Below are 12080 nucleotides of genomic sequence, written 5' to 3' on the forward strand. Positions count from 1 at the left end.
AAGGAAGTGACAACAATCATTGAATAAAAAATAATGAGAAAAGACAAGATAAAGATGTAAAATCATAAAAACAGTAATAGTGAACAATCATATTACTCTGCTTCTGTTAGTAACATTTTGACTTTTTGCAGCACTCAAGCTAAAATACACGAAATCAAGACGGGCAACAGATCATTCTTCAAATCTGCCACCAGAGGTCAGACGGGAACCACAAACTCGATCACAAACACATTGAAAGTTCGTTTTAGCAGTGGGCACTGCGCTCTGTATCCAAACTCAACCTTTTAATACTGCCATATGTTTTGATGTTTCATTAAGATGATTTAAAACAACAAGGGCTTCATGTGGATGATTTCCTTTTAGAACTGGCGTGTGTCAACTCCACCCAGTGTTTGATTTCTCCATCATTAGCAAAAGCCCAAGTCTCTTTTTACGCTGCTTATCCTCAAGACGCGTAAAGGCCCAACTGATGGAGCGCGCGCGTGTCTGTCGCCTCCTCTATTTGCGTAGCGGAGGCTCCACCTCAAGCATTGCAGTGACCTCAGCAGTGGGCTGAATTGAGCTGGGTGGGATTTTCAGGCTCGTATTCCCGATCGCGTATTCTAGGATCACGATTTAACGGTGTATGTGACGGAGCGAATACGCGTTTAGCCGGCTCGCGCTGAACGGTGCAGGATTTGTGTTTGTGTTTGCGTGCATCTAACGATAGGGATCAAATAAACGAGGAATGTGGGATTTACAGAATGCCCAACAGCGTTGGAAAAAGATTTAAACCCACCAAATACATCCCGGTGTCCACTGCCGCTACTCTTCTGGTGGGATCCACTACTTTATTCTTCGTTTTCACGTAAGTTTGCGAGGATTTTCCCCCCACGGGGTATTTCGTTAAACACTGGTTCACTCTTAATAAGTTTTATGACAGTTAAATGACCACAAGGCCTGTGGTTTGACTGTAGACCTAAACTATTTCTCTGATTTCTTAATGTAGAGATTTAGCGTTTAGAAGTGTGCATTTTGGGGGGTCTTAAAATGCTAGATGATATCGGTCATTTCTGTATGTGAAATTAGTTCAGCAAAACAGTCTTGTCTTAAAATGTGTATGCTATAAAATACTCATTGATAGACTTAGTTAGAGACTGCTACATATACTACTGCCTGTTTAGTGGACATTTTTGTTCTTGTTCATTCATTGCAATGATTTCTAAATGTAGTGTAGTGTAAGGGGGGGGTGCTTTCGTCGTGATCGGTTTTGACATCCACATAGTTTCATTGTAACATCACGGAAAGATATGTTCGTAGATATTGCTTAAATGCGTGTGTCTTCAGTGTACAGAGTGCATTGATCTTTGCTTCAAAAGCTTTCTTTTACAACGCAAGGCTAAAGTCATTACAAAAGATCAGCATAAAGTGATCTTTGTAAGTGTATTGATTGGCAGGAAGTTGCTTTAGGTTGAATCATTCATCAATCAGTGAGTGTGATGGAGCAGATTGTGGCAGGCTTTGATTTACTCTAGCAGTTGTTTGAAGAATCAACATTAGACTCAGATTACAGTTATTCTCATTCAGATTACAGTTCAGAGTACACCGTCTTTAATTGATCATCTTGCAGGCATATAATCATTTGCTTTTGGTATATTTTGTAGAATAAGCATCCTGCAGATTCGACTGTCATAATCTTTTTAAATTATGGTTTAGGTCAGTAGATCACTAAGCTTTTTTTTTTAACCATTTTAAACACCTTTTTGTCTAAGCTAGTTCATTTTGAATAGTACCGCGATGTGACATTTTTAAAAGTAGGCTACAAATATAAGGTCAAAAGGCCTAATGCATAGGCAGACAGTGTATAAGTGTTTAGGGGTGAAGAGACACCAAGCCTTTGTTGCTACTAGTGTAAAATCACAAACCCAAACTCTCAGACTCTTTATTTAGTCATTTTCCCTAAATTTAGTAATCATTTTAATCTTTTTTATTCTCTGCTTTTATAGTTATTTTTTAATTCTAATGCGATTTTATTTTTATTTATTATGCATCTGCTGTGATTATTTTAATTCATTTTTATGTAAAGCACTTTGAATTACTATTGTGTTTGAAATGTGCTTTATAAATAAATTTGCCTTGCCCTGCTTTGCATAATAATCATAACGGATTTTGCAAAACATTGTAGAAGGACTGCAGGACATGTCAACATCCCAGAAGTATTTCATGCCAACTACCCAGCTGAATTTGATTTTGGAGATGACAATGTTGGATGACAATTCCCCTATATGTGATGTCTAAAATAAGTAAAATTTATATTTTACTGCCCAAATTGTCCCACCCTTAAACTTTTATTAAAAACTATAAAGTCGGTACTGGTTTTGGAGCATGAGGCCTGAGTAGATGGATTATCTCGTCCCGTTGCTCTTTGATACTCTGGATTAATGCTGTTTTGGAAATAGGGTTAGACCTTTACATGCAAAATTCCATATGCAAATAATTGGAAACAGACTGGTTTTTCAGTTTCCTCTGGTTGCCATTGAGAAGGTAAAAGGTAGTGTCCACCCTCAGACCTCAAAACCTCAATGTCATCTGTATTTAAAACAGCACTCAGGTGCAGCATTAAAGATAATGTCAGTACCTAAGGCCACACTTGTTCACTGACTGCTCACTAGAGAACAGTTGATTGACCTTCAAGGAAACAAAGGCTGTGTGATGACTTTCTCTTGAATGTGAGAAGTAATGGGGGATCTGGGTTTTGTCAGTCATGTACACACATCTTAACCATGTTGTTCTCAGTTGGTTTTCCCATGTGGCATCACTGCATTTATGCCATCCGCAGTGGTGTGGAGTGAGGAGACTATGACGTAGACCTTGTGATCTTCCCACATATCATTTATCCATTTGACATGTTCTTAAAGTGGCATGACCACTTTCTAAGACATTTAGTCTTGCTTTATAATAATTTTCTTCTGGTGCATGTTTATTGATCTTTGGGGGGGAAAAAATTGATTTTAAACTTTTTTTTAATGACTTAAATATAGCAGTTTCTCCTTCCAACCAATGAAAAGAAAGCATATCAGTGTGAGCTGTCAGATAGTGACCCCCTTTTAATTTGTGTCTAACCTCTTTCCCTTGTTCCCTTATGGGGGACAGATTGGATTAGAAGCAGTCTGTGTGCAGATGTCCTGTGGTCTGTATATTTCTAAACATTATGGTGACATAATGGGCTATAGTTTAAATTTAAGGCCTTTAATGAAGCGCTCATCTCCATTTATATTATTCTTCGTTCCCTGCCGTGCTCGTTAATGGGCCTGTAATATTTTAATGCTCTTCTGTTAGATTTCATGATAAACACTTTCACCCTGTGTAAGTTTGTGCACACACAAATGCAATACAAGCAAGCTCTTGTAAATTCAGTGTTATAATGCTTAGAAAATGTAAAATGTGAATGAGAGGAGGACTTCAGCTGTGATAACATACATAGACATTGCTTTTGTTTAGCAAGAGAACAATATTTGGCTGATGAATTGCACATAATTCTGTTGATAATTAATCTGTCAGGTCGGAGACTCAAACAGAGCAGAACAGCGGCGATTATTAGTGTGCCATTCAGAACCTGCAGAGAGACGGAGTGATAAGCAAAACAGAAAGAGAATGACGAAGGTGGTTTTAGGAGTAGAGATGAAGATACTGTCCACAGTCACAGAGAAGGTTTGGCACCAAATGTATCAGTATTGGTTTTTTTTGTCTATTAAACCCTGACATTTTTCAGAATATGTTTTTCATTCATTCATTCATTCATTCATTCATTCATTCATTCACTCCTCAATCACTCACTCACTCACTCACTCACTCACTCACTCACTCACTCACTCACTCACTCACTCACTCACTCACTCACTCATTCCACTCATTCACTCATTCACCCATTCACTCATTCCACTCACTCACTCACTCACTCACTCACTCACTCATATACTCACTCACACATTCATTCATTCATTCATTCATTCCACTCACTCACTCACTCACTCACTCACTCACTCAATCATTCCACTCATTCACTCATTCACTCATTCATTCATTCCACTCACTCACTCACTCACTCACTCACTCACTCACTCACTCACTCACACACACATTCATTCATTCATTCCACTCACTCACTCACTCAATCATTCGTTTCACTCACTCACTCATTCTTTCCACTCACTCACTCACTCACTCACTCACTCACTCACTCACTCACTCACTCACTCACTCACTCACTCACTCACTCACTCATTCATTCCACTCAGTCATTCCACTCACTCTCACTCACTCACTCATTCATTCCACTCAGTCATTCCACTCACTCTCACTCACTCATTCATTCATTCATTCATTCATCCCACTCACTTACTCACTCATTCATTCATTCATTCATTCATTCATTCATTCCACTCACTCCACTCACTCACATACTCTCACACATTCATTCATTCATTCATTCCACTCACTCACTCACTCACTCACTCACTCACTCACTCACTCACTCACTCATTCGTTTCACTCACTCACTCATTCATTCCACTCAGTCATTCCACTCACTCTCACTCACTCACTCATTCATTCATTAATTCCACTCACTCCCACTCACTCACTCATTCACTCATTCATTCATTCATTCATTCATTCATTCATTCCACTCACTCACTCACTCACTCACTCACTCACTCACTCACTCACTCACTCACTCACTCACTCCACTCACTCTCACATACTCACTCACACACACACACTCACTCACTCACACATTCATTCATTCCAATATCTTCTTTTTTTTGTTCTGCAAAAAAAAAAAAATGGCTTGGGTGAGTAAATTGACAACATTTTAATTTTTCATTGAAAGATTAGACATTGTTGCCTTTTTCCTTCTTGTCTCTCAGAAGGATTGCATTCAAATATAACTAAGAATCCATATTCCCAAATCCCCTAGAACTCTTTCATCATCACATCTTCTCTACTATCTACTGCATTATTCATAGTTATGTATAAGCGATTTTGATTTCAATCTAGGTCATTTTTGCATTCAGTTGAACAGTGCTGTGCTGGTGTCAGTGTGGGTGAGTCTGTTATTATAACTTATTAAAATCAGGAAGAGACTGGGACTGAGAAAGAATTCGGAAGAATAGCTCCTATAATTCCATGTGATTTTTCAATAGGACTGTAAGGTTCATTATACGAAATAGATGGCAGAAATAGTTATTGATATGTGTTGTGTTTCTCTTCATATGCACAGAAAGATGGAGAAAGTAAAAGCTTAGCCTCAAATCTGTAACTATTCATAAAAGCTCTGTGAATACAGGCCATAAACTTTAATTATAACCATGAGCAGTTTGTGGATTTGGCTACAGTTTTCTTAGTCTTATTCATTTAAAATGATTTGTATTTCTTATGCATTCCCTAGAGGAAACTGTGGAAGATAAAAGTTGAAGTTAAGTTCTGAAACGTTTTCATTGCTGTTATCTGTGCATTTTCTGTTTAAAGCATCATATGGTGGAATTATCTGTGTAATGAATGCAAAAACTGCATTTAATTAATTAGGCAAATATATTCCACTATTCAGGTGTAAGTTACAACTAATGAAAATGAGAATTAATTGGTCTGACAGCTGTTAAATTCTCATGACTATTGAAAATACTCTTGACTATGAAGTTATTTAGCCTTTGTCTTAAGTATTTGTTTAATTTTCTTCCTCTGCCAATTTAAAAAAAATCATATCTGTTCCATTCAGAGCCCTGCAAGTCTGTTTAAAACAATAGAGACAACTATGACTCACTCTCACCCTATGTGAGACTCGCATTAGAATGGATGTGCGAATCTAATTTTGGACGTCATAGCTCATGTATTCTTAGCTAGAGGCTACATGACAGTAATGAGATCAAATCTGTTTCCCCTGGTAAGTTGACATTAAGTAAAGCTGGTTCTCATGAAGATTGATCCAATTGATGGTGTTAATTTGGTATAGTTTGATGTCGCTTAAAGTAGTCTGTCCACCCTCTGAGAAATACAATTATACCATATTATCAGTTACACCAATGCATGACCATACATTTCTAACATAACATTTTGACACCTGCAGCTGTTAGCGCTCAGTCGAGAGATGAATGATAGATGAATATATGTGCATGGGCCTTTTTGCTTCCCTATGCACTATCATTCAGAAGTTTGGCAAGACTTTTAAATGTTTCACACAGAATGCGGTTTTGCTGTTAAAAACCCCCCAAAAAGTGCAATGTCTAGAGACAAGTTTTTTTCAACTTCTTTTAACTTGAGCGCAGGTTTTTTAGAATGCTGTCATGCGCGAGACGTGAGCACAACGTTTAAAGACGGCCGTCTAGCCTAGCACATGTTTACATTGAAAAACAATGGAAAACTAGATGTACCGCATCGCGGTACAAAATATGACCGCCGCTCAGGCCTGCACTGGCTTTCCACAAAAAAATTGTGTCTGTATTGAGTAATTTGGCTGTATTGCGTGTTTATGTATATACCTAAAAAAAGTAATAGTATGTGCATGTCTGTCTGTGTGTGTGTGTGTGTGTGTGTGTGTGTGTGTGTGTGTGTATGTGTGTGTATTTGTGTATGTGTGTGTCTGTGTGTGTGTGTGTGTGTGTGTGTGTGTGTGTGTGTCTGTGCGTGTATGTATGTGTGCGTACATGTGTGCGCGTGTGTGTTTGTGTGTGTGTGTGTCTGTGCATGTGGATTTGTATGTGTGTGTATGGGTGTGTGTCTGTGCGTGTGGATGTCAGTGTGTGTGCATGCTTGCGTTTGTTTGTATTCCTGCATGTGTGTGTGTGACAGTATCATCCTAAACCAGCAACCCTTCGCTCAACAGCACCATCTACAGGCCGATGAGTGTACAGTCACTAAATGTGCACATAAATTAATTTATTTTATACCCCCCCATGGATGAAATTCTACAAAACTTAGCAGAGGATACCCCCAGAGGTTGTCAAGTTAATCATACACATGAAATATGGTGCAGTTCTGAACATCTCCACTGAAGATAGGGGCGATTAAAGCAGAATAATATTGCCTTTTCATTTTTTATGGGAGGGGCGCAAATCACAAATGAGTGATTATGGGCTAGGTTGATGTGCCATAAAAATTTCTTCATCCTCGGTGCCACGGTTCAGGTAGTTATTTAGGAAAAACTGCATTTTTTTGGGTTTGGGGGGGCCCAGCGCGGGGGGGGGGGGAGTGGCCCCCGGGGACCAAACGAAATTTTTCCGTAGAAGTCTAGTGGGGCTACATGCCCACCAAATTTCATGTTCCCCGGTGTTTCGGTGTCCCTGGTATCGTTGACGAAAAATTTACGGGGGCCCCAGCGCAGGGGGGGGAAGTGGCCCCCGGGGACCAAACGAAATTTTTCCGTAAAAGTCTAGTAGACCAACATACCATAAAAATTTCTTCATCCTCGGTGCCACGGTTCAGGTAGTTATTTAGGAAAAACTGAATTTTTTGGGGTTTGGGGGGGCCCAGCGCGGGGGGGGAGTGGCCCCCGGGGACCAAACGAAATTTTTCCGTAGAAGTGTAGTGGGGCTACATGCCCACCAAATTTCATGTTCCCCGGTGCTTCGGTGTCCCTGGTATCGTTGACGAAAAATTTACGGGGGCCCCAGCGCGGGGAGGGGGGAGTGGCCCCCGGGGACCAAACGAAATTTTTCCGTAAAAGTCTAGTAGACGAACATACCATAAAAATTTCTTCATCCTCGGTGCCACGGTTCAGGTAGTTATTTAGGAAAAACTGAATTTTTTGGGGTTTGGGGGGGCCCAGCACGGGGGGGGAGTGGCCCCCGGGGACCAAACGAAATTTTTCCGTAGAAGTCTAGTGGGGCTACATGCCCACCAAATTTCATGTTCCCCGGTGTTTCGGTGTCCCTGGTATCGTTGACGAAAAATTTAAGGGGGCCCCAGCGCGGGGGGGGAAGTGGCCCCCAGGGACCAAACGAAATTTTTCCGTAAAAGTCTAGTAGACCAACATACGATAAAAATTTCTTCATCCTCGCTACATGCCCACCAAATTTCATGTTCCCCGGTGCTTCGGTGTCCCTGGTATCGTTGACGAAAAATTCAGTAAGGTGACAAAAAAAAAAAAAAAAAAAAACCTTTGACAATCCCTATATGACCGGCTAGCTACGCTAGCGGCGGTCATAATAAGTACTGTGTAATGGAAAAATGCATTCAGTGTCAAGAGCCCCTAAGAAGTCTCTTATTCTCACCAACGCTGCATTTATTTGATCAAAATACAGTAAAAAAAACTGTAATATTGTGAAATATTACATATTTACAAAAAGATTATTTGATGAACAGAAAGTTTAAAACAGAAGCATTTATTTGAAATCGAATTTCTTTTTAGCAATGTAAAAGTATTGTACTGCCACGTTTGATCAATTTAATGCATCCTTGCTGGATAAAATAATAAATTTATTTAAAAGAAAAACTTAAACTACCATTAAAAAATGTGGGATCAGTATTTACACTGTAGCTCCGTTGAGAAAGACCTGCAGAGTCATAATCAGTGTTGGGGGGTAACGCATTACAAGTAACGTGAGTTACGTAATCAGATTACTTTTTTCAAGTAACTAGAAAATTAAGCCTTTTTCAAATAAGTTACTTTGTTTTCCTGTTTACATTTAATCATTTAGCAGACACTTTTATTCAAATATGCAAATGTCATGACCAGTCTCAGCTAGACTAGCGCAGCACATGTAGCAAGGATTTTTTAATATAATAGATATAGAATAGTAAGTGTTAGTATTATTGAGTCAAATGTTGGTAAAAGAGATGCATCTTTAGTAAATTCTTGAAGATGGCTAAAGGCTCATTCCACCAGCTTGGAACAGTCAAGGTAAAGGTCTGTGAAAGTGATTTATTGACTGACACCTCTCCTGTCCCCATGTTGAGAGAAATCGGGAGTAAGTGTAGAGGTGTTGTGTTCGCTGTGTAATGATGTTAACTGTAGTTCTAGACTAAATGTGTGCATGCATTTAGGCTACTAATTTCATTTGCACAGAAACAGATTCAGTATTCCTCCACATGAATAAAAACAATAAAATGCAAACTCAGAATATAATGCAAACCTCCAAATAATTAAATATGTTAAATAGCAAAACTATACTTTATGAATTTAATCTCACTTATATTTAACCAATGTCTTCCAATTTAACCAGATAATAAGCTAAATGACTAGATAAACATCACAACACAATTAGTTACTTTTTTTAAATAATAACATATTGCTTTTAAAAGTAACTGTCACAAACACTGGTCAAAATATATGATAAACAATTGAGTGATGCTTCTTATTTAGTTTAATTGTTTTTCTGATGAGGCTGACAATCACAAACTGTTGATTCTGCATGCATGCCTAAACCATTGGACCTGTTTTATGTTTACAGAAACATAATCTGTATATTGATTATTTGAGAATGAGTCAGATGAATAAATCCCAGTGCAGCCAGACTTCCCCATCACCATGCCACTGCCAGGTTCAAATAGTGCAGACGGATCAGTATGCCATCCATGTAAGGCATTCTGAGTGGATCTACTGGAGTTTTTTCATTATGCAAAACTATTTGTCCGCAGATTGCAGTGATTAACCAATCAGATTTAGTATTGTAGAGAGAGATGTCATTTTTTATGATGCTTGCATTTAACGGAACAAAGCAGTGCTGTAAATTAATAAAGAAATGCCCATTTTGTCATAACTCCATTGGTTCATATTGGAAATATCTATAGCTTGCAGGCTGAAAAAGACTTCAAAGAGTCAGGCAAAAATGGAAATTTGGTGGTCAGTTAGTAAAACTGTAAATTGTGATGACTTTCGAGTGTGTCTGAGAATGTAACGCTGAAAAGAGATCTGTGTGCACATGGTTCATCATCCAGCATGACAAATCAGTGCATCCCACTGCTATTGCACAGCTAGTGCTCCTCTAATAGAATCGTGTTCTGATGCTTTTGTCAGTGAAAGAGAATTTTCTGACACTGTTTCCCCTGAAAACAGCACAGCATGCAATGTGCCCCGACAGAAGTGACAACAGATGAAGCCACCGCTGTGGCTAACCGAAACACAGGCATTATTGATGCACAATGTGAAGGAGATGTGAACTTTTGATTTTTCATTAACCTTAGGTTACACAAAACTTAATTTTGAGACAGACACTGAACATAATGATGATGGAGTGAGTCAGATGTTGATTCAGGAACTGCTCTGATGGTGTCAGTCAGTTCGTTCAGTGGAGGATTTGTCCGACTGACTCAATCCAGGAACTAATTTGTGAGTTTTTTTGAATGATTAATTTAAAAGAACTCATTTGTCTGTGAATCAGACTTCACTGGTTCGCACTGTTTTTGTTTTCGCCTTAAAAAAATGTCAGTAGAGAGACATTATTATTATTTTTTATCTTTTTATCACATTGTCGCATTTAATTCTGAATCAACTCTTGGGTAAAATATAATTTATTTTGCCAGGATGCTCAGCAGAGGCAAAGTACAGGAAACACTGCTTCCGTTTTCTGAGCAGCTAAGTGTGTCACATAACCTGGATTTTAGTAGGATAAGAAAGATGAAAGTTTGTGCTTTGCCGACATAAAAGTTGTTTTTCTTTAACATTTGTTTCAGATTCTTAGCTTTTTATGTCAAACATCACCTGCTTACTTTTAAATGTGGGGTTTAAAACTGTAAAAATATAACTACCATACTTGGGGGATTGTTTTAGGGGAAACAGCGGCTGGATTAAAAAAAACATTCTTAAGAATACGTTTTTTTTTTTCTGAACTGCTTTTTTCTTCTTATTTTCTAACTTTAATAATAAATTTAAGAATATTTTGTAATAATCCCAAAAACATTTCTTAAGAATGTTCTTAACTTTTTCTGAAGTTTTACAAGTCCCCCTGTAGTCAATCATTTTATCCCTTAAAACTCATCTTTGATCACCAAAATGACATATTTAAGCGTTTTACCTCGAAAAAATTTCTTCATGCCTGAAAATATCTTGAATGTAACTCTACACCCTTGCCTCATTTAGTATAGGGGTTCTATGAATATGCAAATTAGCCCCGCCTCCACTCACTTGCACCAGTTCAGAGATACACTCGTTGATGATCACACGTTGACGTGATTGGTTACTAGGTAGTTTGTGATGTCAGAAACACCAGTAAGTAACACTTAGTTACTGTTGTGAACTCGGACAAACAAATGGAGTTTCTTATTGTCATTCAATGACAGCTGTCAGTGTGAAAACCTTGTCCCAAGACGTTTTTGAGAAATTTTAGAAACAGAATGACCACCTCTGGTCGAGGAGCATTTATGTGGGACTTAAATATGCCATGGAGGGATATATAAAAGATTAAAAAATAAATATGGTGGGTAAAGATTGATTTGGAAGTGAGGGTTTACAGATCAAAATGCAAGCGGGAGAAGCCTCAAGTTACGGTCGTCACGATCGCAGATGATAACATCGTGGATCAACACCGTTCATGTACTAAATTAATTTACATTTAACCAATTTAATATGGAGAGGCACTGAATTGTATACCAGTCTGTACATGACGTGCCGTTAGCTATTTAGGTTTGTACGTTAGCATGGACTCACTAACTTTAATTGTAACTTAATGAGAGGATGACAACCAGAAAATGAATGTTTTCGTCTTCAATGGGATTGGGGTTGAATCCTTAGGGAACCAGGTTACTGTGCCCACATCATTGGATTAATACACAGTTTAATCCAAAGCAGACATTTTGTTCTGTCTTTTTTGGGTTTAGGAAATGGGATAAAATAAATTCCATTGCCCATCCTCTCAGGATACCTGGAATCAGTGTTACAAGTACCCCAGGCACATCATTTGACCATTTTTGTAGCATAAACACCATCAAACCGATGAGAGCTTCGGATCTTCCAATGTTTCTCTATGCCGCTGAAACCTAAAGATGTCTGTGTTCCGGTCCCCGTGCAACTTATACTCAACTGCCATTGTCAATTGCATAGAACAAACACCTGTCTGAGTGCCAGAATTTACATTTTTGGGTGAACTATCTCTTTAAGAAAGATTTGA

At 38.5% G+C, this 12080-nt stretch overlaps 1 protein-coding gene across 1 annotated transcript in view; it reads left to right on the forward strand.

Annotated features, from left to right (window-relative positions):
- The first annotated feature begins 464 nt into the window (after positions 1-464).
- zdhhc8b (zDHHC palmitoyltransferase 8b) overlaps positions 465-12080 on the forward strand; it is a 62265-nt gene continuing 50649 nt past the window's right edge. Inside the window, exon 1 of the mRNA XM_082170237.1 lies at positions 465-847. Coding sequence (XP_082026363.1) covers positions 744-847 — 104 coding nt within the window. The 5' untranslated portion in view covers positions 465-743. The remainder of the gene's footprint in view (positions 848-12080) is intronic.

The sequence above is a fragment of the Leuciscus leuciscus genome (genome assembly GCF_965113295.1).
Source record: "Leuciscus leuciscus genome assembly, chromosome: 5".
Classification (NCBI taxonomy): domain Eukaryota; kingdom Metazoa; phylum Chordata; class Actinopteri; order Cypriniformes; family Leuciscidae; genus Leuciscus; species Leuciscus leuciscus.